This window comes from Henckelia pumila, chromosome 3, assembly GCF_033568475.1.
Source record: "Henckelia pumila isolate YLH828 chromosome 3, ASM3356847v2, whole genome shotgun sequence".
Classification (NCBI taxonomy): Eukaryota; Viridiplantae; Streptophyta; class Magnoliopsida; order Lamiales; family Gesneriaceae; genus Henckelia; species Henckelia pumila.
In genome coordinates this window covers 185,208,458-185,234,236 of record NC_133122.1, presented here as the reverse complement: position 1 = coordinate 185,234,236, position 25,779 = coordinate 185,208,458, and the positions used below count along the sequence as shown (strand labels likewise).

The 25,779-nt window shown below is 36.3% G+C and overlaps 1 protein-coding gene across 12 annotated transcripts; it reads left to right on the top strand.

Moving 5' to 3' along the window:
- The first annotated feature begins 369 nt into the window (after nucleotides 1-369).
- Nucleotides 370-5,765, top strand: LOC140890682 (probable DNA primase large subunit). Of its 12 annotated transcripts, none has more exons than XM_073298654.1 (17): nucleotides 370-648; nucleotides 1,047-1,142; nucleotides 1,235-1,298; nucleotides 1,888-2,003; nucleotides 2,230-2,288; nucleotides 2,382-2,438; nucleotides 2,554-2,657; nucleotides 2,748-2,829; nucleotides 2,938-2,997; nucleotides 3,184-3,405; nucleotides 3,928-4,032; nucleotides 4,132-4,201; nucleotides 4,298-4,346; nucleotides 4,783-5,086; nucleotides 5,176-5,303; nucleotides 5,438-5,480; nucleotides 5,573-5,765. In XM_073298654.1, the coding sequence occupies exons 6-11, from the start codon at nucleotides 2,427-2,429 to the stop codon at nucleotides 4,006-4,008; spliced, it is 561 nt and encodes a 186-aa protein (XP_073154755.1). In that variant the 5' UTR covers nucleotides 370-648; nucleotides 1,047-1,142; nucleotides 1,235-1,298; nucleotides 1,888-2,003; nucleotides 2,230-2,288; nucleotides 2,382-2,426; the 3' UTR covers nucleotides 4,009-4,032; nucleotides 4,132-4,201; nucleotides 4,298-4,346; nucleotides 4,783-5,086; nucleotides 5,176-5,303; nucleotides 5,438-5,480; nucleotides 5,573-5,765. The 12 variants fall into 12 exon arrangements, with proteins under 12 accessions (XP_073154755.1, XP_073154751.1, XP_073154760.1 ...); XM_073298650.1 differs by lacking the exon at nucleotides 2,230-2,288 and adding an exon at nucleotides 1,453-1,537; XM_073298659.1 differs by lacking the exon at nucleotides 2,230-2,288 and having other exon boundaries at nucleotides 1,453-2,003; nucleotides 4,783-4,914; nucleotides 5,027-5,086.
- Nucleotides 5,766-25,779: the final 20,014 nt, after the last annotated feature.

Sequence of the window (25,779 nt, the reverse complement as noted above, 5' to 3'; positions counted from 1 at the left end):
CTCTCAGTATGAGCAAGACGATACAGTGCCCTAGAGATAGGCACAGTGCCTGCACTACAACAAAATTGGTCATCGACAACAGTTGAAAGATAACGCTTTTTACAAAAAGCGTTGTTAAAAAAAAAACACAACGCTTTTATGAGAAAGCGTTGTCTTTATTTTTTAAAATTTGTAAAAGACAACATTTTTTTCGTCATCCACAATGCTTTTTAAAAAGCGTTGTGGATGAGCGTTTTTTTTATGTACAACAACGCTTTTTGTAGATAATTTTTTTTTAATTTTAAATAATAATAATAATATAATAAAAGTTAAAATACATATATTATATTACCCTTACCCTTACCCTTACCCTTCACGTTTGACAAAAAAAACCCAAAATCCCCAAACCCTTAATCGCGATTTCTCCCTTTATTTTTGCTCTCTTTCGATTCCAATTTGACAAAACCTTAATCGTGATTTCTTCCTCTTCTTTCTGCTTTTTCGTCATTCGTATATTTTTGCTGCTCTTGTAGTTGACGAGGTTCGTCGATTTTTCTCCCTCTTCTTGTACTTGGCGACTCCGGCGACGAGGTATTGGCGGTAAGGTTGGTCGCTTGTGCTTACCCACGGACCGCGCACTTGTTTAAGATGACAAATGGGTGTTCTGAGGTAAAAATTATTCAGAGTGGAGATAAATCTGTTTGTGCTTTTTTTCTGTTCCTTGCTTCGATTTTTTTTTATTTTTGTCTTCTGCAATTCGTGCTTTTACCTCTTCTGGGAAACCAACTTCTCCTTTTCTTCTCACCAGAGGTCTTCATGTAAGTGCCTTTTTTAGATTTTATCGAGTCTGAAAAAGGGCAGAAATATCTCGCATCTAGTTCTTCGATGAGTTAACTTACTTTTGTATGTCAGTTTGAACGTAATGTACAGTGATTAATGAGCATAATGTTATTACCATGCTTTATTGGGTAATATCAACTAGTTTACTTGTTCATCGTCTAGTTACCATGACTTAAAGGTGATGCCATCACTTTTATTGGATTGCCTTTTTTCCCCTGCTGTTTCAGTTCGTTCCGGATGTGTTTTCAACTGTCCGCCGCACCATCTCCGCGGAAAATGGCTGTTCGGGTTCCAACCTTATTTAGCTTCCATTATTGTTTACTGTAAGCTCGTTTCCAACTCTTTCCACCCCTTTCTGGAGACTATAGCAGGCTGCTGGAAGTGAGATTCTTATCCGCTTCGATTTTGGTGGAAGGTTTTGGCAAACAGCGCGTAAGTCCACCGGTGGGGAGGCTCCTCGGAAGCAGCTCACTACCAAGGTCTGGGATTTGTTCCCATTTCTCTCTGTTTTTTTTCGGTGTTTGATTTCGATTTCTAGGCTTTCGATCAGGTTTTTCGTTGAGGAACCTTTGTTCGACGATTTTTGTGTTTGGATTGGATTGTGAGTTATTTATTTTTGTCTGTCAAACCCAGCTAGAGTATGGGATATGTTACTTTCAAAACATTCCAGCATATGGACATGATATTTACATCATAATGGCATCTTCTGAATTATTAGGTAATTTTTTCAGATCAAACGTATAAAATTCTGCTCATGTTGCACATGATGTTCCTTATCCTTATTTTTTTTCAACACCTATTTTGTTCAGCATATATAATACGCTACACGTGACTTCAAGAAATAAATATACTCTTGATTGCAGGGTTTTAGAGCTTAGAGTTTTAAAGGCATAACCACATGTTGGTGGACCTACAAATTGGTCTTAGATCTCCAATAGAAGCACATGTTTTTCAATAGTTGGTAGAGTTGTGTAACATGGGATTCGGTTGTAGTTTTTTATTAAAGTAACATTAATTTTGAATTTATTTTTCTCTCATTTCCTGCACGCTGAGATGGTGGCTTTGCAGCCCCCTCAGCTCTAAAACAACACTCTGCAAAAGAGGAAAAATCCCAGTTCAGAAATGATTGGAAGTAGCTTGTGAGCATCAAAAGGGGGGAAAAACCTTTTGATTAATTTTGGGAGGTAAAAGGACGATTAATTTTGCATGTCTATTTTGATTTTGGTGGAGAATTTGACTTATGTAAAAGGGTTAGTGCAGTGCTTTAATTTTCTTGGAATGCTTCTTAATTCTTGAAAATTTGTGTTCTTCTTCAACTTCAAGTTTCCTCTGAGATTTTTGAAAATAGTAGTTTTTAGTGATTGAATGATTTGTAATGATTAATGTAACTCTACTAATTTTTTTTTCTAGGTGAAATAGTTGGAATCATTTCAACTGCATGATTGATGAAAAGATGATCAGAGAAACTAGTTATGAACTATTTATTAATTAGTTCCCATTGCAATTTCAGTTTCTCTCTATTTTGTTCAGAAATATTTAAATTTGAGCTCTTTCTTTTCCAGCTGATGCTCTAGTTTCAACTGGCCTTGCAAAGCTGGGATACCAATATGTCAATATTGGTACAATTCAATCCCTAATAATGTTTCTTGATTTTATTTTCTTTTGAATGAGACATATAATATAAATGTTGCACATTGCTGTGTTCGCTAATCAAAATTGGTATATTTGATGCAGGTTAAAGAATTATGGAGGAAAAATATGATGCAAGTAGAAGCATCTGAGACTGTCAACAAGGATGTCATTTCACATTTCGTGTTGCGCCTAGTCTACTGCATAGAGTAATACATTCATTAAATTTTCCCCCTTTCCGTTCTTTTCATATTTATGTTGTCTTGTAATTTTCTTTAGCTTTTGTTGCTCTATGGTAGGGAGGAATTAAGGAAATGGTTTCTTTCCATTGAGTCTACACTATTTTGTTATCGATTTCAACTTGAAACTCCTGAAGCCCAGGTGTGATTTCACTACCTGTAGTGATAGGTTATGCTGCCAGTGCTGGTATTCTTAGTTTTCCTCAGATAACAACTAACCTATCTTTTGTGAGTATTGTTTTCAACACAGAGGGCATTGTTGGTAGAGTTTGACCTACCTTACAAAGCTGTAAGCAGTGCTGAATATGAGGTACTCTATTCTGTTTTCATGTTTTTGAAAATCAACAACTGTTTCTGTGAATGCTAAGTTGCTTGATCCAAAAATTTATAGCTACAGGTCTTATAAAAAGTCACAGCCATAGGCCAATCTTCTTCTTTAATTCATGAAAATTGAAAAGACCGGGTTGATATGTAAATCTATACTTCATTTTTTCAGAGTATAAAGGACAAATTGAACCAGGTGGTGCGCTCCAATGGAAAATCCTTATCCAATGGTAGAAAGCAAGGGGCAGCGTCTCCGTGCGCCGCGTGCAAGCTTCTTCGGCGGAGATGTATGCAGGATTGCGTATTTTCGCCGTATTTTCCTGCCGACGAGCCCCACAAATTTGCTAGCTTTCACAAAGTGTTTGGTGCCAGCAATGTCAACAAGATGTTCCAGGTTGGTTTTTGTTTCATTCCCAATATAAATCGAATTTTTTTCAAGTTTTATTGCAAAATATAATGTCGAGTGATACAGGTGGTTATTTTGGGATCATTTGGGTCCTTGTAACTTTTTGGTTTTTATTTATATTTCTATTAACTTTTATTATTCATGATATATTAATTTTAAAAAGAAAAGGCGTAGTATTATGAATAATATTAAAATCTTTGTGAAATAAAACTGAATTATCTAAATTTTCCGGATAATAAATATGGTGGAAGCAAAATTTACTTTCAACATTTAATTTCCACGCTGCCACATTGCTTTATTACAAATTTTTCACATTTTAATTTTCTCATAAAATCAACCTTGATAATGGATGGCAACTAATTAGAAAATGTACTTATAGGTTGTTTTAAAAAAAGAATAATGTGTAGATCATACCTAATAAAGTTTCTTGATTTCATGCAAAGATTGGTTCTATATTATGCATTTTGTTTCTCCGTCTCTTTATTAATTTTCTTGGAAATCATATTTCAGGGTTATCTGGTACCTAAGAAATCCACATTTCCTTCTGGGATGAACGCTTTGGATGACCATGTTCATAGAAAAGGACTCTAAGTTGGGAATATACTCGGATGCTGGGTAACTTTGGCTGCTTACATACACACATACATGCATTGTTTTGATGTGCTGAATTATAAATAATGTTGTGATTGTGTTGTGGTGTACACTGGTTTGCAGCTATTGCACTTGCATCTCCAGTTGTCTTTATAAATTCAGGGTCTTTTGAGCTCATTAAGGATTCCATCAAGTATCTAACCGAATCCATTGTCATTCATTTCAGCATTTAGTACGATTATTAGTTACTGTTTCATGTTCACTTAGCATCTCATGGCTTCATGTGCAGGATATTGGAGGGGAACAAAGATACCTTCACTCATATTAAGCATAAGAAGGTACAAATAATAAAGTTGACCAGATTTTCAATCACTTAAAATCTTGTTTTGTATATATTCTCATGCTTTTGTATTGTTAGAAACCTGCACATTTAGATCGTTTTTTTGAAGTTGTATTTGTTTGTGGCGGATATGATCTGAAATCTGTTGATTCCATAGGTTGATCCCACTGTTTGGTATCATAGTTATCTTTGTTTGGGAAATTGTAGATTTGTGAGTTCACTAAGCAAAGAATGAGCTGTTTTTTAGTTCCTCTGTTTTCTGGTTGTGGTTCTTTCTTGTTTTTCTTTTAATTTTGGCTATTTATTTGGTTTCTAGATTAGTTTTGGGGAGTTCTGACCACTGGCCACGAAAATGCATGTTATGAGGAAATAAAAATTTTCCGTTTTCAACACGGGATTAAATTTATGAAAATCTGTTGGCCTTTACTCCGCAGCCATTGGATTTGGAGGAATAAAAGCTGCATTTCCATCACATGGTGCTAACCAGTTCGAAGATAAAGATCCAAAGGAGGAGGGACAGAGGTCGAGTTTCTTTAGCTGGGTTCTATTGGCGAGATGATTAGGAGGTGCTATTAGTCTCACTGTTTTTGTTTGGATCCAAGATAATAAAGGGTGGGATTGGGGTTTCTTCACGAGCACGATGGCTATGTTATGTGGCTTACAAATATTCGCTTCTAGGATTCCATGGTATCATATCCATGTAACAAATGGGAGTAGTCCCTCTCTGAAATAGTACAGGTGAACATAGTAAAAGAAAAATTCATCTTTGTTTTATATTCTTACATGGACTAAAGTTGATTAATTTATTTTATGTTTGTCCGAAAAAGGTGTGTGTCGCAGCCATCCGGAACAGAAGGCTTAAACTTCCTGATGACTTTAATGACTTGTATGAGATCAATAACGACAGGGAAGCAGCGAATCAATCAGAAGTTTTACCACACACCAATGCTTTCAGGTTCCCTCATTTTCAAGGGAATTTAAATTTTTACTTTAAAAAGGTCTAGCGTACTCAATGTTATCAGCCACCTACCATTTTCCCATCTCCAATCTTGTTATTCATGAGCTTGATTTCTCTTTAATTTCCTATAGTCTAGCATACTCAATGAAGAAAAGGATGGCTGACAAGGCCTTGGTATGTCATTAATTATGGTTCTCTGTCAGGCTTTGTTCAGTGTTAATATTGTATTATTCTTCAAGAAATTGCTGATACAAATTGATCTACAGGTGCGTATGATTTCAGCTTGTGAAACTATGGGATCAGCAACTACCAATTGCAGTGATAAGACAGGAACTTTGACATGGCCGAGATGAACATGAAGAATTCTATTATTTGTTATATTTGAATGATTTTTGTTATATTTGAATGATTTATAATATTGAAATATTGTATATTAGATTTAATTTTCAAAAATTTTGAATATTGAGTGATAATATTGAAAATTTGTGAATTAATTTTTTTTTTTGTTTTTTATTTGAGAAAAGACAACGCTTTTTAAACGTTGTCGTAGGTGGAAAAAGCGTTGTCGTTACTAAAAAAGACAACGCTTAAATAAAAAAGATGTCTTTTTCAAATATCACAACGCTTTTTATGCGTTGTCTTTGCTCAAAACGACAACGCTTTTTTAAGCGTTGTCTTTGATCGCGGCCTTGCACAGCACTGCTACGACAACGCTTTTTTGTGACAAAGACAACGCGGAAAAAGCGTTGTCGTTTTTAGATACGACAACGCTTAAAAAAGCGTTGTCTTTTCTAGAAATGACAACGCTTTTTCCGCGTTGTCTTTGAGCGTGGTCTTTTACAACACTGGCTACGACAACGCTTTTTTGGGGACATCAACAACGCGGAAAAAGCGTTGTCTTTGGCCGTTTTTTTTGTAGTGCTGGTAGAAACTCAATGCTAAACTCAACCTCTCGAACTGGGGAATTCTGGCAACATTCTCCTGAAAGTCGTCTGGAAAGTCGCATACAATTTCTACATTCTCAGTAGAACTAGTAAAGAAACCCCTTTTAACTCCTAAGTAATAACTTCCTCGCACATACACGAGAGATGACGTGCAGGGTACTCTTGCTTTGAGCTGCATAAAAAATAATTGGGCCTCCGTTCTTAGAATTTAGTGATATTGTCCTCTTCTGAAAGTCAACCGAAACTCTTTTGACTGTCATCCAGTCCATACATAGAATAAGATCAAATCCTGTCATCGATAGTACAACCAGATCAGCTTCCACGACATTCCTCTGTAGCTCTAACTCTAACCCACTAAACATGCTGAAAGTGAATAGAATATCACCAGAAGCATACTATATACCTCGGTTATAATGCCTACCATACTAATAAACGCCTGAGAGATAAATGAATGCGTAGCTTCAGAATCTAGCAACACAAATGTAGCAATACCTCTAACGCAAATCTTCTTTGCACGCAGAAGATTTCCCAGCAGATAAAGACAATAGTTTTAGAGCAACTATTACGAACCAATTATCATCTAAAGTCCGAACCTAAACATACTCGATTCCCAAATTTAGTTCGCCACTTAGTAAAATTGTAGTACTAATATAATACATCATAAATCCTCAAAATCCTGTATTAAATATTTATATCCATAATGAACTTTACGTACAAATCCTGAGATGAACGCAACTTAGACCAAGCATTCACCAAAGAAAATATTCTCAAAAAATATCAATCTTAGAGGCAAATAAAAAAAAATCAATCTCAAATTTTATATTGCATATGAAATATAAAATAATAACCCCAAGTGGTTCATTCTCATTCTAAATTCTAGTTTCCTCCGATCTATCGTCCTCGTGGTCATCCTGAAGTCCTTCAAGTAAAACACGTTTCAAAGGCACACTCAATTTCCATAAACTCCACACGCAACCGCTATACATAACTAAGTATCTTAACTTAAAGTCCTTATAACATATTTCAGTAAAAACATATGAACCATACGTAAAACATAACTTAAAGCATTTAAATCTTGCAGACTGGCAGTGCGGCTTCTGAGCTTCACATAGCAGACTAGTCACCCTTCAAGGACCATGCTCTGATACCAACTGAAAAAACCCGATACTACTAATATTTTTTTTGCATGCAAGATCTGTAACATAAAAACTAAAATAATATATTCTCATAAATTCATGCATACGCAAAACTCATTCATACGCAAACCAATAAACTGTAAAAGAAAAAATATTAAAACAAGTGCGGAAAAAACTTCTTTAAATCTCAAAAACCACTGAACATAAACTGAGCATCGGTCACGGGTGTACTAGCTGCACTAGATACTCATCCGCCTTCATTGCCAGTAGGGACCTCATCATCATCATCATACTCATAATCACCTGCACCATCTAAATCTAGTGAGCCTAGAGACTCATCATGATTTATCTAGTAATAAAAAATATGAAACCACATGCAAGCACATATCGTATAAAATATCGTGAATATATCATATACGTGCATGATCTTAAAAACATTAACTGGTAGCGCTAAGTCGTATCACGCCAAAATTACCCAACTCAAATCAGATAACAAAATATGAGTAGTGTGAGTAGGGATCGTTCCCACGAGGAAAGTGAAATTTAAATAGTGTTAAAATACTGAAAATAATAAACGGGATTTTTGGATTTTATTAACTACTATGCAATAATTAAAATAAGAAAGATCAATAAACTAACGAGACTTGATATCTGTCGACTACACCCTTGAAATTATTCATTCGATCATCGATTCCCTAAAAGTAATTAATTCACATTGAATATTCATCATTGGAAATTTAATTCATGTTTCACCTTATTTTAGTTAACTAGACACCAACGTTCTAAGTTAACCCTTACCCCATAAATTAACCCAATACCAGCGATTAGATTTAAATCCACGGTAGCATTCAAATGAGTAAAACTGATGAATCTAGACAACACAATACCAATGATTGTATTTAATCTAGTCAATTGTTGTTCCTACGATTTAACAAATTCAATAGCAGAAAATATTAATCATTGTTGCTTCACAAATCAGATGATTCAAACAATTACGGATTTGAGTTCTAATTTAGCAATGGATTGTATAGAAAAATCCTAAGGTGATCAATCCTAAAATCTCACATACAAGCATGACAATCAATCCAAAACAACTTTTGATACGCAATTTGGAATTAAACAATAGAAAATTGAATCTCACAAATAAAATAACTCAAGGGTTCTTCTTCCTCAACCAAGTACTAAAACTTAGCCAACAATATTCATGAATTTTCTAGAAAAATTCATGAAAGAAAATTAAATCTAAGAAAAGAGAAAAAACCTAGACGCCAAGAGAGTTCTTCAAGCTTTCTACCGTCCAAAGATGATCTATTTTTGAGTTCTAGATGATATTTAAAGTATAGAGTCCTTCCCAAGAAAGTTTCCTATTTAAAATATAAATTCCCAACTTTTTGTCTCGCCCGCTCGATCGGTTAAATTGCACGGATCGAGCGCCCCAAATTATGCCAACTTTCTGTCCAGATTTTCTTTCTGCTCCCGCTCGATCGGTTGAATTTGACGGATCGAGCGAGCATCTTTTTTTCCAGTGAGCAGCGATTTTGAAAAATTCATATCCGGAGATCTAGCTGTCGGATTGAGCTGAAGTTTGGACAACTGCTTCAAAACATCTTGAACAGTATTCTGAACGGTAGAGATCGGATTTGGATTTCTCTAAAATTAAAAATGATTTTCTGACCATTGCTGCTTCGTAATTCTTCTCTTATCTCGGCTCTTTCCTTCCATCTTTAGCTCCATTTATTCACTTTTCCTAAATCAAACCAAAAATATTCATTAGTAAATAGTAACTATACAATGAATTTAATCAATGAAAACTCCTCTAATCACACCAATTAACACACATAAATATAGGAAAACATCATCACATCAAACTCCCCCATACTTAATTCTTGCTCGCCCTCGAGCAACACAAAACCAAAAATAAGCTTGAACTCATAATCCATAACAAAAATAACCATGATCTTTATATTTGTGCCTCAGGAATAAATTCAATGCATGATCAAGAAAGGCGTTAAAATGCTAACAATTGAACAAGTTCAATATCCAGACATTTCAACTAGAGATATAGCCCCGAACGTGTGTGTGTATGTGTGTTTGGTCATTAGCCAGTGTCATGCACACTTCATTGATCCATTCAATGTAAAACCCCACAATAGCTCAAGTTGCACACCAAAAAATCAAATTAAACCATTGAGAAATTTTATAGTCTTTTAACTTGTCCCAGTAATTGCACCCGGTTATCCTCAACTTCATACATTCTCCTCCATATTTAGCTCTTGGAATTTATAGGACTAGAATTTCAATCCCCATTCCAATGCCTCCCCTCACCTTACTAACTCCATTCTTTACTCTTTTTATTTTTCTTTTTTCGATTAAGCTCAAAAGGGAGGTTGATAGGCTAGCAACTTCCTAAGACTATCACAAGGCTCACACGACCTTCACTATGTCATATACAATTCACAAGCCACGACTCATGCGTGCTTAAAAAAATATTCAACAACCATATAAAAGTCTAATTTGCATTGGAGATCAAAGTGTTCCAAGGTTAGCAAATCATCTATTTTCAAAAGCATGCACGTCATCAATTAGATATCATCATGGGCTAGTGAATTTCAACAGTCAAATTCATCACAAACTATGAGCTCTAAATTTTTTTTTTCCAAAATAGGCTAAATTCTCTATGACTGGCTAAGTCCTCTCCCTCATACTTAAAATCTTACATTGTCCCCAATGTAAGAAAAAATGCAAAACAAAAATAAATAAAAACTAAGAATGAAAAGAAATACTCCACTTGGGTTGCCTCCCAAGCAGCGCCTCTGTTTACATTCATCAGCTTGACCCTCAGAAGCACTCCTCAAAGAGCGGCTGACGCCCAAAATAAGTGTCATATGACACCACAAATGGGTCTTTGTTCCACGTGCCCTCAAGCTTGGCAAGATATAAACAGTTTAAGCTCGTCAACTCAACAACACTCCATAGCGGCTGGGAAACATGGGAAAAGAACATCTCTGTGGGCTCTCGGAAGCCAAAATCTTTTGAAACTGGTATTGATGGAAAGGAAGGATCTTGGGGATGTGTGTATGATAATACTATCGATGAGCTCAAATCGATAGACTCTTGAACTCCATCATCCTCAAGCGCGAGTGACAACATATAACATTTTCCGATTGTGGTTCAATAAGAAGAGAAGACTCAAACGCCTCTAAATCTTCAGCATGATTTGATTAGCACTCCCAATACTGGTTCTCTGAGTCATCATCATCGAACCAAATCGGGTTGGTCACTGCTTGAGTATCTTGCTTCACTTTCTGTTCTTAGTGTTCATGGGGGATTGATCTCTTCATATTCTCTATATGCTCCACAAGGTGACATCTAGAAATTTTTAGATCTTCTATAGCTGCCTCAGTCGATGCCACAAGCTTGCTCATTATATCCTCTAGCGGGTGTAAGATCAATTGAGAACAATTTTCCTCCTCCTTTTGAAGCTCGAATGGTTGGTTTGTAAAATTCGGGTATTGAGTATCTTGTGGGTATTGGTGCCTCCATTCTTGTGGTATGAGATCCCAATACCGGTAATAGTCAAATTCTGCCATATCATCCAACAAGTGCATCATACTATCATCATTTCGACAAAATAGTGAACTACTAGTTGTGAAAGCTCCATCAATTACCCATCTTCTTGTCACTGCATCCAAACCATTAAGAAAAAATGTAAGGAGAGAATAGTTAGAAAAATCACGATACCGAAAAATGGTTGCCAAATCCTTGAATCTCCCCCATGCTGCGTAGAATGGCTCTTCGTGTTGCTGGATAAAACTTGTGAATACTTGTCGATTTGACATCTTGAAGTATTACACCACAAAAATACTTGCAAAAACAGAAAAAAAAAAACTGTGAAAAAAAATAAATAAATAAAAACAAAAACACAAATAAATTTAACTCCTTCCCCGGCAACAGAGCCAAAATTTGGTAGCGCTAAGTTGTATCACGCCCAAATTACCCAACTCAAATCAGATAACAAAATATGTAGTAGTGTAAGTAAGGATCGTTCCCACGAGAAAAGTGAAATTTAAATAGTGTTCTTAAAATACTGAAAATAATAAAAGGGGATTTTTGGATTTTATTAACTACTATGCAATAATTAAAATAAGAAAGATCAATAAACTAACGAGACTTGATATCGGTCGACTACACCCTTGAAATTATTCATTCGATCATCGATTCCCTAAAAATAATTAATTCAAATTGAATATTCATCATTGAAAATTTAATTCTTATTTCACCTTAATTTTAGTTAACTAGACACCAACGTTCTAAGTTAACGCTTACCCCATAAATTAACCAAATACCAGCGATTAGATTTAAATCCAGTGTAGCATTCAAATGAGTAAAACTGATGAATCTAGACAACACAATACCAGCGATTGTATTTAATCTAGTCAATTGTTGTTCCTACGATTTAAAAAATTCAACAGCAGAAAATATTAATCATAGTTGTTTCACAAATAAGATGATTCGAACAATTATGGATTTGAGTTCTAATTTAGCAATAGATTGTATTGCAAAATCCTAAGGTGATCAATCCTAAAATCTCACATACAAACTTGACAATCAATCCAAAACAACTTTTGATATGCAATTTGGAATTAAACAATAGAAAACTAAATCTCACAAATAAAATAACTCAAGGGTTCGTCTTCCTCAACCAAGTACTAAAACTTAGCCAACAATATTCATGAATTTTCTAGATAAATTCATGAAAAAAAATTAAATCTAAGAAAAGAGAAAAAACCTAGCCGCCAAGAGAGTTCTTCAAGCTTTCTACTGTACAAAGATGATCTATTTTCGAGTTCTAGATGATATTTAAAGTATAGAGTCCTTCCCAAGAAAGTTTCCTATTTAAAATATAAATTTCCGACTTTTCTTCTCGCCCGCTCGATCGGTTAAATTGCACGAATTGAGCGCCCCAAATTATGCCAACTTTATGTCCAGATTTTCTTTCTGCTCCCGCTCGATCGGTTGAATTTGACGGATCGAGCGAGCATCTTTTTTTCCAGCGAGCAAGGATTTTGAAAATTTCATATCCGGAGATCTAGCCGTCGGATTGAGCTGAAAATTAGACAGCTGCTTCAAAACATCTTGAACTTCATTCTGAATAGTAAAGATCGGATTTAGATTTTTCTAAAATTAAAAATAATTTTCTGACCATTGCTGCTTCGTAATTATTCTCTTATCTCGGCTCTTTCCTTCCATCTTTAGCTCCATTTATTCACTTTTCCTAAATAAAACCAAAAAAAATTCATTAGTAACTATACAATGAATTTAATCAATGCAAACTCTTCTAATCACACCAATTAACACACATAAATATAGGAAAATATCATCACATCAAACTCCCCCATACTTAATTCTTTCTCGCCCTCGAGCAACACTAAACCAAAAACAAGCTCGAACTCGTAATCCATAACAAAAATAACCATGATCTTCATATTTGTGCCTCAGGAATAAATTCAATGTATGATCAAGAAAGGCGTTAAAATGCTAAAAATGGAACAAGTTCAATATCCAGACATTTCAACTAGAGATATAGCCCCGAACGTGTGCGTGTGTGTGTTTGGTCATTAGCCAGTGTCATGCACACTTCATAGATCCATTCAATGTAAAATCCCACAATAGCTCAAGTTGCACGCCAAAAAATCAAATTAAACCATTGAGAAATTTTATAGTCTTTTCACTTGTTTGAGTAATTGCACCCGGTTATCCTCAAATCCATACATTCTCCTCCATATTTAACTCTTTGAATTTATAAGACTATAATTTCAATCCCCATTCCAATGCCTCCCCTCACCTTACTAACTCCATTCTTTACTCTTTTTCTTTTTCTTTTTTCGATTAAGCTCAAAAGGAGGTTGAGAGGCTACCGACTTCCTAAGACTATCACAAGGCTCACACGACCTTCACTATGTCAAATACAATTCATAAGCCATGACTCATGCGTGCTTAAAAAAAATATTCAACAACCATATCAAAGTCTAATTTGCATTGGAGATCAAAGTGTTCCAAGGTTAGCAAATAATCTATTTTCAAAAGCATGCATGTCATCAATTAGATATCATCATGGGCTAGTGAATTTCAACAGTCAAATTCATCACAAACAATGAGCTCCAAATTTTTTTTTTTTTTTCAAAAATAGGCTAAATTCTCTCTGACTGGCTAAGTCCTCTCCCCCATACGTAAAATCTTACATTGTCCCCAATGTAAGTAAAAATGAAAAACAAAAATAAATAAAAACTAAGAATGAAAAGAAACACTCCCCTTGGGTTGCCTCCCAAGCAGTGCCTCTGTTTATAGTCATCAGCTTGACCCTCAGAAGCACTCCTCAAAGAGCGGCTTACCCCCAAAATAAGTGTCATATGACACCACAAATGGGTCTTTGTTCCATGTGCCCTCAAGCTTGGCTAGATATAAACAGTTTAAGCTCATCACCTCAACAACACTCCATAGAGACTGTGGAACATGGGAAAAGAACATCTATGCGGGCTCTCGGAAGTCAAAATCTTTTGAAACTGGTATTGATGGAAAGGAAGGATCTTGGGGATGTGTGTATGATAATAATATCGATGAGCTCAAATCGATAGACTCTTGAACTCCGTCATACTCAAGCGTGAGTGACAAAATATTTCCATCATACCTTATTTCTTCCATAACATCTTCCGACTGCGGTTCAATAAGAAGAGAAGACTCAAACGCCTCTAAATCTTCAGCATGATTTGATTCGCACTCCCAATACTGGTTCTCTGAGTCAACATCATCGAACCAAATCGGGTTGGTCACTGCTTGAGTATCTTGCTTCACTTTCTGTTCTTGGTGTACATGGAGGATTGATCTCTTCATATTCTCTATTTTCTCCACAAGGTGACATCTAGAAATTTTTATATCTTCTATAGCTGCCTCTGTCGATGCCACAAGCTTGCTCATTATATCCTCTAGCGGGTGTAAGATCAATTGAGAACAACTTCCCTCCTCCTTTTGAAGCTCGACTGGTTGGGATGTAAAATCTGGGTATTGAGTATCTTGTGGGTATTGGTGCCTCCATTATTGTGGTATGAGATCCCAATACCGATAATAGTCAAATTCTATCATATCATCCATCATGTGCATCATACTATCATCATCTCGGCAAAATAGTGAACTGCCAGTTGTGAAAGCTCCATCAATTACCCATCTTCTTGTCACTGCATCCAAACAATTAAGAAAAAATGTAAGGAGAGAATAGTTAGAAAAATCACGATACCGGAAAATGGTTGCCAAATCCTTGAATCTCCCCCATGCTGCGTAGAATGGCTCTCCGTGTTGCTGGATAAAACTTGTGAATACTTGTCGATTTGACATCTTGAAGTATTACACCACAAAAATTCTTGCAAAAACAGAAAAAAAAAACGGTAAAAAAATAAATAAATAAATAAAAACAAAAACAAAAACACAAACAAATTTAACGCCTTCCCCGGCAACGGTGCCAAAATTTGGTAGCGCTAAGTCATATCACGCCCAAATTACCCAACTCAAATCAGATAACAAAATATGTAGTAGTGTGAGTAGGGATCGTTCCCACGAGGAAAGTGAAATTTAAACTTGATTTGTCTATATTATTATAAACTCCTTTCTTGTTTGAAAATATGATTGACGTCGATCAAAGTAATTTTCTCGTTGCTCGTGTCATGGACGGTATTATTTCACGATCATATATATATGCATCGAGCAAGATAATTTTTATTAGAGCGAGATGTAGTGTGAGGTATCATAGTATGCTAGATATCGTAGAACAAACATAAACATTATTTGTAAGAAATAGAGGAACAAATAGCACAATTGAAGTAACATTTTTTATCTCAATTTTTTTTATATCAATTTTTTTAAGGAGATATACCCTACAATTGAAGTAATTGTACCTGCATATTTGTGATTTGTGACTTTTAATAAAAACGCAAAGAATGTGTTTTTAAAAGAATATAGGTAGATATATTTAGGAAAAAAAGAAATCACTTGCAATGTGGGGTGTTGATTTTAAACATTGCATGCGATGATTCCCTTCTCCTTCTATATGTGATTCATGTACTCCAAAATCAATCTAAGAGCCAACACAACCCAAGTAATATAGACAGAGAGTTTTGATTTTGAGATTTTAAAAAAGAACTAAAACCCATAAAACAATATGAGCTTGGGATGGATTGGAATACCTACACTACTACTAGTGGAAATATCCAATCAAGACACAGAAATGAAGGGAAAAACTTTAAATTCGCAAGGATCCCAATTTAAGGGAAATATTAATAAATATGGGGTATAATTTCTTAAAAGTAATTTCGGCTAAATGACTAATAAATAGTTCATGATTTTCTTAAAATGTGTGAGGACCAAATTTGACCAATATTTTTCACACCTAATGATGAATTATTGCATTATATGATAGATACACATTCCCTTACTATATTAAGATCGATATCATTTATTGAGATGATTTCATTGCCCTCCACTTTGAAGGTATTTACGGTTGTATTAGAATAAATTAGATTTGTTAGGTATCTGTTGTCCAGCTCCTTATAGCCATCTTCAGCTTAATTCGTTCAATCTGCTCAAAAACAGAACACAAAGAAACCAACGGCAGTAAAGATATATCAAGAAAACGGGGCTCAGACGCACTGAGTTTTGATCTCTCCAATACCACAGCAAACCACGGCGAAGACCACAAAAGTTCCCACGCCCAACCATGCTCGCTTCCCCCTACACACACAGTAGAAACCCCACCCCAAGCGAGAACGATCGAGAGAAGAACACACTGTGAAGCATAAAGCAGAGATAAAGGAAGAAGACACTCAGTCACCGGAGAAGAAGGACAACAAGAAGCCTTCTCTCGCACTCTCCCTGTCTCGCAATCTCTCGGACTCTCTCTCGCACTCGTCCGCCTCACTCTTTCTCAGCAGCAAAAAGAATAGATCGCCTACAGCAGAAAGAATAGAACGCCCACAACAGAAAACAAAAAGTTAGTCATAACACCAAAACATGCAGAAAACACAAAGTAAGCTACAACACAACACAAAGACAGAACACATCAGTCAGAAGTATCAAAATTTAAAATTTTCAAACAAGATCTAAACTTATCAACAGAAAAACACTTAGTTCCCATATCAGCAGGATTCAATTGAGAATGAATCTTTTCAATATGAACTATATTTTTTGAAACCACATCATGAATGTAGTGAAATCTAACATCAATATGTTTAGTTCTATCATAAAAAAACATGATTCTTACACAATTGAATGTCGGACTGACTATCAGAAAATACAACAACTTCACCTTCAAGAAAACCAATTTCAGAAATAAGACCTTTCAACCAAATAGCTTTTTTTAAAGCTTCAGTGACAGCTACATACTCAGATTCAGTAGTTGAAAGAACAATAATGTGATGTAATTGAGATTTCCAACTAATACAAGAACCATATAATGTAAACACATAAGAAGTTGTCGAATTTCTATTGTCCCTATCATTTTCATAATTATAATCCACATATCAAACCAATTTAACACCAACATCAGATTTAAAAAATTTTAAACCATACTTCACATAACCATTCAAATATCTCAAAACCCATTTGAGAGCTTGACAATGGTAAACACCGGAATTAGACATATACCGACTCAAACAGCTCATAGAATATGCAATATCAGGCATGTTTCTAACCATTAAATACATGACAGAACCTATAGCATTTGAATATGGCACATTCTTCATGCATTTAATATCAACATCAGTTTTAGGAGATTGCTCTTTACTTAGAACAAAATAACCAGCTAGAGGCACATTGACTGGTTTTGCATTTGACATGGAAAATTTACTCAAAACTTTCTTAACATAATTATCCTGATTCAACAAAATTATAGACCGCTTTCAATCCCTATAAATTTTCATGCCAAGAATTCATTTAGCATCTCCTAGGAATTTCATATCAAATTTAGCACTCAAGCAATTTTTGACATGATCAACATTTTTCACACAAGAACTAATCAATTGCATATCATCCACATAGATAAACAAGAAAACTGGAACTTTAGCATTTTGTTTGAAAAACAAGCAATGGTCATAATTACTTCAAGTAAAACCCATAGAGAGCATGCATTCACCAAACTTTTTGTTCAATTGCCTAGGAGATTGATTCAAGCCATACAAAGATTTCTTTAGCAAAGAAACATGATCAGAATGCTTAGTATCAACAAAACCATAAGGTTGTCTCAAAAAAAAATTTCTCATTAAGTTCACCATGCAAAATAGAAGTTTTAACATCTAATTGTTTCAACTCCCAATCAAACTGTGCAACAAAGGCAAGCATATATAATTCTCACAGTAGTGAACTTTAAAACAAGAGCAAATATTTCAGTATAGTCTATCCCTTCTTCTTGAGTAAAGCTCTTAGTAAAGAAGGCAACGGGGTGGGTTCAGGGCAGGTTTGCCTAAACCCGAGACCCACCCCGCCCCGCCCCGCCTTGAAAACCCGGCGGGTCTATTGCAGGTTGGACCCGTCGACCCGCCAGAATGAGAAAATATGAAACAACAGAATTCAGAGTAGACCACAACTGGAATAAGAACTAAAATTTAGTAAATTAAACCATAAATTAAACAAAATTAAATTTTTTATATTACATGTTGTGATTTTTCCTCGCAAGCGTACGAGTGTCAAGTTTTAATATAGTGATTAAATCAGATATCGATCCCACAGGGAGTAAAATGAAAATATTTAGTACTTGTAATTAGAATAGTCCAAAATTTATCTAGAAAATCAAACTTTGAGAATTTTGCAATAAAAATAAATAATCAGATGATTTTAGATAGCACACACACAACTTTCAGATAAATATCAATCAGAGAATAATGGTCTAGAGGTATAGATTTCACCTGGTTTCAACAACAATCAATCCTAATTAATTAATCTTCATGAATTCCAATCAATTAATAGCCAAGAACACTTAAGTTTATTATTTCCCTCTCCCGAGCAACAAATAATGTTTATCAACTACAATTCAATTCCAATATTCCTATTAAGAATTTATCGCAGTGATCTATCACAAAACAATGTTCTCTTTAAAAGCTCTGTTAAAATCATACACTCTCCCGAGCTGTATAAATAATTAGCAGTGTATTTTCTAATGTCCTATTCAAAATCCCCTCTCCCGAGCAATGATTTCAAATCAATATAACAAATCAATTATTGATCAGATAATTGAAAAGACAATCAATTCTAGAAAAAACAATTAATCTAGAAGAAATCCAATTCAATAAAATCAAAAATTCATGAAAGCGTCTACACCAGGTTCCATCTGACCTCTAGACTCTAAAAATTTAGTTCATAATAAAATTCTGAAAACAATAAATAATAAATCCAAACATGTTCAGAATTAAATAAAAGATAAGAAACAATCCGTCGTCGACGCCGTGTCCGAACTATCAAACTCCGTCTTCGTTCTTCAGTTAAGCTCCAGAAATCTTCTCAGGAAAATCACATGATCAAACCTCTGATTTCTGTAGTGTACGTGTGTGGAGGCTCTTCTCTTCTCAAGTCTGACAAAAATCCTTTTATAGCGTGCACAAAAGCCCACAAAATCAAGCCCATAAAAATTTCCCGATTTAATAAAATTCCCAAAACACAGCGACGGGGCGGGCGCTCAAGTGAAGGCGCGGGCACTCCTTGATCTCGAAATCTCAATTCTCCCAATTTCCAAATCTTGCGCGATAGCTTTCCTCTTCTCCCCATTAGCGCTCAATTAAGCGCTGACCAATAAGCCCAATAAGATAGCCCAACACTGTTCATTCTTTCTCTTCTTCTCTTCTTTACGTTTCTTCTCTTTTCTTCTTTCTCCATTCTTTACTCTTTAATTTATTTCTCCAAATAAATTCAATAATTATTCTTTTCTCCCCAAAATTCCACAATTCACTGTAAACACAAAAACAACAAAATACCCACATAAATCTGCTCGAAACAAGCAATTAACAATTAAAAGCATATATAAATTAAGTGTATAAAATACACTTATCAAATACCCCCAAACTTAGACTTTTGCTAGTCCCGAGCAAAACTATTAAATTCCAAAAACTCAATCTCTCAAAAACCAACAAGAATAGTCAAGAAATATTATGGAATAATGGCCTCATCAATGATTTCAAAAATATCAAATCCAAATCATATCCAACCTACTAACACTTGAAAGTTTTAGCCAATCACAAAATAATAACCGCATAAACTCACAATCTCTGCAACTCAAGTTCAAAACACCATTCTCCAAATTCAATTCAAACATTCATAGATCATGAGGACTTTCATGGTAGAATAGGATCAAATAAAGGATATTTATCAAAAACACTCACAAATAGGTAAATGCAAAGAATAATAGTGTGTAAGTGTTTAGATCAAAATTCATAATCATTAAAAGCATCAATCAACAGTCCATAGGCTAAATTCTCGCAACTCTTCTCCACTAGTATATTGGGCAACTGAGACTCAGTCAATAGGACTTAATAAGCTTATAATGTAAGGCCTGACTCATAGCTACAAATGAAGGATAAGAATTCAAAATAAGGAGTAATTCATATTTTTATGCTCATTCTAACTTCAACTCCTTTTTCATTCACAATTTCACATCCTTTCTTCCTTCATTTCATATCTCAACTTTTTTCACAACTCTCTCACAAATTTTTTCTTTCTTTCACAACTTTTTCAACCACATTTTTCAACTCTTTTTTCTACTACCTTTTTTTTTCATCTTTTCAATTCATCCACCACACCAATACTTTTTCTCACAAATAAAACTAGGAGCATAAAACATTTTAGCATTCAAATTACTCCCTTAAAGATAGGAAATAGTGTATAGGCTATTCAGGTAGTCAATGTAGGACCTTGAAATAATTACGAATGGGGGTTTATCACACGTTTCCACGCATGCCATTCGATTTTTAATAAAGCTCAAATAAGGCACTAGGGATACATATTAATCAGAGGGTAGCTTGAAAGGCTCAAACTCATTCAGAAAAATTGCCTAAATCATCCCTAATCTCAGTTTTTGCCCGTATTTCGCCTCGAAGAGTGTTCGAACTAGTTATAGGCAAGTCTCAATCCACAATTAAATCATACAAATCTCAATCAGTGCAGAAAAAATAATCATCAGCAGTTAACGATGATTTTCACAAAAAATTCAGATTTTCTCGTACCTCAATGTACTAATATACGTGTAGCTCAAATAGGCAACTAAGGATAAATTCAATGAAAATTAGGCCCAAAAATTTCAAACAATGCCTCAATCATATCTATGTCTGTATGTCTCAAAAATCAGATTCAAGTATTAATCACAGAGTATATAAGAAATTATTCATCTAATTGGTTCCATATTTTCAAAAATATTTGTCACATAGGTAGACAATCATGGATTTCAGTTATAGCACAAAAATATTTTTCATCAGCCATGCATCCATTTCTTTCTCAACTTCTTTTAAATTCAACCACTAACACTACTAAACTCAACAAAAATTTTATCTATGAAAGTCAAAACTCAACTTTCACAACTAAATCAACCATTGATTCACCCCCCCAAACTTAATGTAATCATTGTCCCTAATGATTAAAAACAATAAAAAGAACAAGGGACTCATACCTTCGACACCGAGCATCAGGACTCGGCGTCATCATCATCATCTCCATGGAACGAAGGTGCAGAAGCAGCAGTATCATCAGAAGACCACTGCGGAGGAGGTGGATAAGGCACAACAGTGGGCGGATAATTCTGGGCGAGAGCGGCAGTGAAGTCATGCATATATGTCATGTGTGCTTGCATCATCTTCCACTACTTCTTCATCTGAGAAAGCACGGCCGTAGAATCATCACGAGTAGAATACTCAGTGGCCGGATGCGTCGGTAGTGACATAGGTCCTTCCAAATGGGAAGGTGCTGGCTCAAAGTGTGGTAGTGGCTCCGAGGGTTGCGGTGGTTCAGCTGCCTGTTCAGAAGTACTGGCTGCTTTCTTCTTCGTGTCCCGTCTCAATGCACCAGTAATTCTTATAGGACCTCGAATTGGAAGAATCTGCTCCGTATCATCCCACACAACACCAGCTAACCGGAAAAGTTGAGTAATCAAAGACGAGTGGGGTAAACTGATAGTCGAGGAACCCCTAACTGCAGCAATAATAGACTCCTGAATCACCCTCCCAGCATCAACAGATTTTCCAGTGACAATGCAGTACACAAGACCAGCTCTAACCTTAGTCACATCAGATGTATGCCCAGATGGCAAAATTCTTGCAGCCACAAACTCATGCCAATTATTCGCTTCTCGTCTAAGAAAGATGGATGGAAATGTAACAGCTTCATCCTTTGAATTCCTCTTCCATTCCGCCCCATCATGACACAAAGTCTGAATTATAATATTCTCTGGATATGACTCATTCTTAAATACCTCATACTCATCATCAGAAATGTCCAAATCCGGCATTTCATAGAGACGATTAATTGTACTCTTATCAAAAGGCACCAATTTCCCTCGAACTCGAACTTTCAGATTCACGTCTTTGACCATCAAATTTGCATAAAACTCATGAATCAATGATATAACAGCATCTGGTGGACTCCTAACAAATGTCTCCCAACCTCTTCTCTTAGCTTCAATTAATGCCGGTGCACTATGCTCTCTCAAACTCATTCCTCTTTCTTTGTGCATCCCTCGCTCCATTACATCAAAACAATACTCCTCTGCTGTGGCATTCCAAAATCTGTCTCTATCATATGAAGCAGTAGAGGACGAAGAAATTGCTCCTTTCCCTTTGGTTTTCGGTGGCATTGTAACTCAATAAGTCAACTCAAATCAAATCAAATGCCTCAAACAATGCACTAAACTCCCAACAATTCCAGCAACCAACGTTCAAATATAACCCAAGCAATTCAACAAACACTTGGTAGGCACGAATAAAATGATATAAAATTTCACTGCATCAAACGTACTCCACACCACAGCTCAGACAACCCAATAGCCTCAAATCACCACATTTATCAAGAATCAAATGTAAGAGATAAAATTTCAGCTTTTGTACCGTTCACGAATAACATTTTCCAAATTCTCCAAATTCCCCTTTCTCGACAAGCGTAGATGGAGCAGACCAATTGTGAGAATCTCTGCCTTGTAATCAAGATCAAAATCCTTGAGATGATGATATTTTGTTGAGTGGAAGATTTACGATGATCGTGCTAGTGCGTGAGATTTAAAGATGGATTCGAACGAGGGATCGTGATTTATGTCTGGGAGGAGTAGACTCTGGAGTGGGCTTTTAAATTTCTGAAGTAATGCGCGATAGCGCATAATCATGCGCCGTTCAATCGCGCGATAGCGCTTGATGGTGTTAGTTAGGAGCGCGATGGCGCTTGATGGAACGCTGTAAAGAAGCGCGATAGCGCTTGTGAGTGCGCTATTGAGGAGCGCGATAGCGCCTGATGTGGAGGGGTAAAGGAGCGCGTTAGCGCTAGGATGCAGCGCTGTAAAGGAGCGCGTTAGCGCTTGTGTGGCGTGGTAGAGGATGTGCGTTAGCGCTGTCTTAGGCGCAATTGAGAGGGCGCGATTGCGCTGGTGGATGAGCTATCGTGTATTAGTGCAACGAAGGGGAGGCGCGGGGGCTCGAATGGAGTGGCGCGGGCGCGCCTTTAAGTCGCAAAATAACTCCACTTTCGTCCAGGTAAGGCGCGGGCGCTCCCATAAATGGGGCGGGCGCGCCTCTTGCTCGAATTTGAGATTTCTGGAGCCTGCAAATTTTTGAAAATTAAGAAAAATTAGCTCAAAAATTTAAAATAAAAAAAAAACTTAAAACAATTAAATAACAAAAATTAAATAAACTAAAAATAAAAACAAATCAAATAAAATAAAAGAAAATGCTTGGGTTGCCTCCCAAGTAGCGCTTGGTTTAAAGTCGTCAGCCCGACTTTAACGGGATTAATTCTTCCCCCTCTCTTTCACTCGCCAAATAAATTCCACGAACCGCCTTTTAAATTTTGCTTTTTTCGTGGCCTTATTTGGTGGTTTTGGCGCTCTCTCGTTCGATGATTCAACCGCAATGTCGGCTTTTGAACGACCCTCCAAATTCATAACCGGCTCTATCAAGCATAATTTTTCAATAGGGGTTTAGATGACTTCATGAATATATTAAAAATTACACTCTCACCGTCCACACCCAATGACAATGCACCTCTCTTCACCTCTATCTTGGCATCGGCAGTGGCCAAGAAAGGTCTCCCCAATATCAGGGGCATGTTTGCATCCTCCTCCATATCTAACACAACAAAATCCGCTGGAAAAATAAATTTATCTACTTTTACCAAAACATCTTCAATGATTCCAAGCGGATATGTGATAGATCGATCAGCCAACTGCAACGCGATCATGGTGGGCTTCACCTCACCAAGTCCTAAGCTCCTGAAAATAGAAAAGGGCATGAGATTAATGCTAGCTCCTAAATCACAAAGTGCATTATTAAAATAAGAAGAGCCAATAGTGCAAGGAATAGTAAAACTCCCTGGATCCTTAAGCTTTTGTGGCATCTTCTTTTGGAGCACCGCACTGCACTCTTCCGTTAAATTCACTACCTCGTTCTCTAGCAGCCTCCTCTTCTTGGACATCACCTCCTTGATGAACTTCGCATAATTCGAAATTTTCTCCAAAGCTTCAGCAAAGGGAATGTTGATGTGAATCTTCTTAAAAATCTCCAAGAACTTGGAAAATTGCTCGTCCAATGCTTTCTCCTTGAACCTTTGCGGGTATGGAAGTGAAGGCTTATACATCGGTTTTGGCTCAGATTCAAGCTCCTTCTCTTTCTCCTCAACTTTTTCCTCAAGTTTCTTATCCGCAACAGTAGGAATTTGGACTCCAATGTCTTTGGCACTCCACACTTCGATGGCATTGCACTGCTCCTTGGGATTCACCTCAGTATTGCTAGGGAACTGGCCGCGATTGTTGTCCTTCAGTGCGTTCGCCAACTGCCCAATACTAGTCTCCATGGATTGCAACACTGCACCCATGTTGGCCATGTGCGTCTCCAAGCTGTCAAGGCGAGACTCAGTTCTTGCCATCTGCTTACCTGATTCCTGCACAAAGATACTAACCATATCCTCCAAAGACAACTTACCATCACCCTTATTAGTATTGTTAGTATATGAAAAATTTTCATTATTCCGCAAATTAGGGTGAAAAGTATTGGAAATAGGATTACCTCTGTACGCTCCATAACCTCGGTAGCCATTTGGATTTATATAATTGACTTGCTCTATGGCCGGTGATCCTTCAACTCCAGTTGAATCTGCAACATTAATTTTATTCAGAGAAGCTACCTGTGTAGTCAGTGCAGATAACTGAGCAGTGATGGACATGAGAGGATCCACTGCATACACTCCAACTGGTTTCTTTACTCCTATACGCTCCGATGGCCATTGGAAACTATTGACCGTCATCTCCTCCAACATATCATAAGCCTGAACATCATCCTTCGCAAAAATAGTACCTCCAGCAGCAGAATCGACATTCATCCTTGTAGGCGCATTCAGTCCGTTGTAAAACCACTCGATCTGTTCTCAATCTGCAAAATTGTGGTTAGGACAACGTCTTAATAATTCTTTATACCTTTCCCATGCCTCGTATAACTGTTCAGTGTCCATCTGCCGGAAGGTGCTAATCTCGATCTTCAGTTGGGTGGTTTTGGCAGGAGGAAAATATTTTGCAAGAAATTTTTCTGCCATCACCTCCCAAGTAGTGATGCTTCCAAGTGGCAGTGATTGCAACCAAATTCTGGCTTGATCCCTGAGAGAAAACGGAAACAAGCGTAAGCGTATAATATCCTCAGACACACCATTAATTTTTACCGTATCGGTTATCTCCAAAAAGGTGCGTAGGTGTAGATAAGGATCGGCAGTGGCACTCCCATTAAATTGGTTCTGTTGAACCATGTTGATCAATGCAGGTTTCAGCTCAAAATTGTTTACATTGATAGTTCTTCGAGCGATTCCAGAATAGTGAGCCTGGATCGTCGGTCTGAAGTGATCTCTAATAGGCACTAGGGGAGCTTGATTTGCTTCTTGTTCAGCCATTTTTTCAATTTCTTCTCTTCTATCTCGTCTTAAAGCACGTGTAGTGCGCTCGATCTCCGGATCAAACAGTAGAGAATTAGCACTTTGAGATCGTCGCATAGACTGCAATTAAAAGATAAGAAAAAATTAATTAGTAACTAAAAAAATAAAATAAAAACTCTAAATTAAAATCTAGACTAATTGGTAACAAGACTAAAAAATAATCAAAATTTACTCCCCGGCAACGGCGCCAAAAAC

What these genes read in the sequence shown, in the direction of transcription:
- LOC140890682 (XM_073298657.1), top strand. An exon ending in TTGAAACTCCTGAAGCCCAG is followed by an intron (nt 2,830 to 2,937) that starts GTGTGATTTCAC and finishes TTTTCAACACAG; the next exon opens with AGGGCATTGTTGGTAGAGTT. An exon ending in ATGTCAACAAGATGTTCCAG is followed by an intron (nt 3,406 to 3,927) that starts GTTGGTTTTTGT and finishes ATCATATTTCAG; the next exon opens with GGTTATCTGGTACCTAAGAA.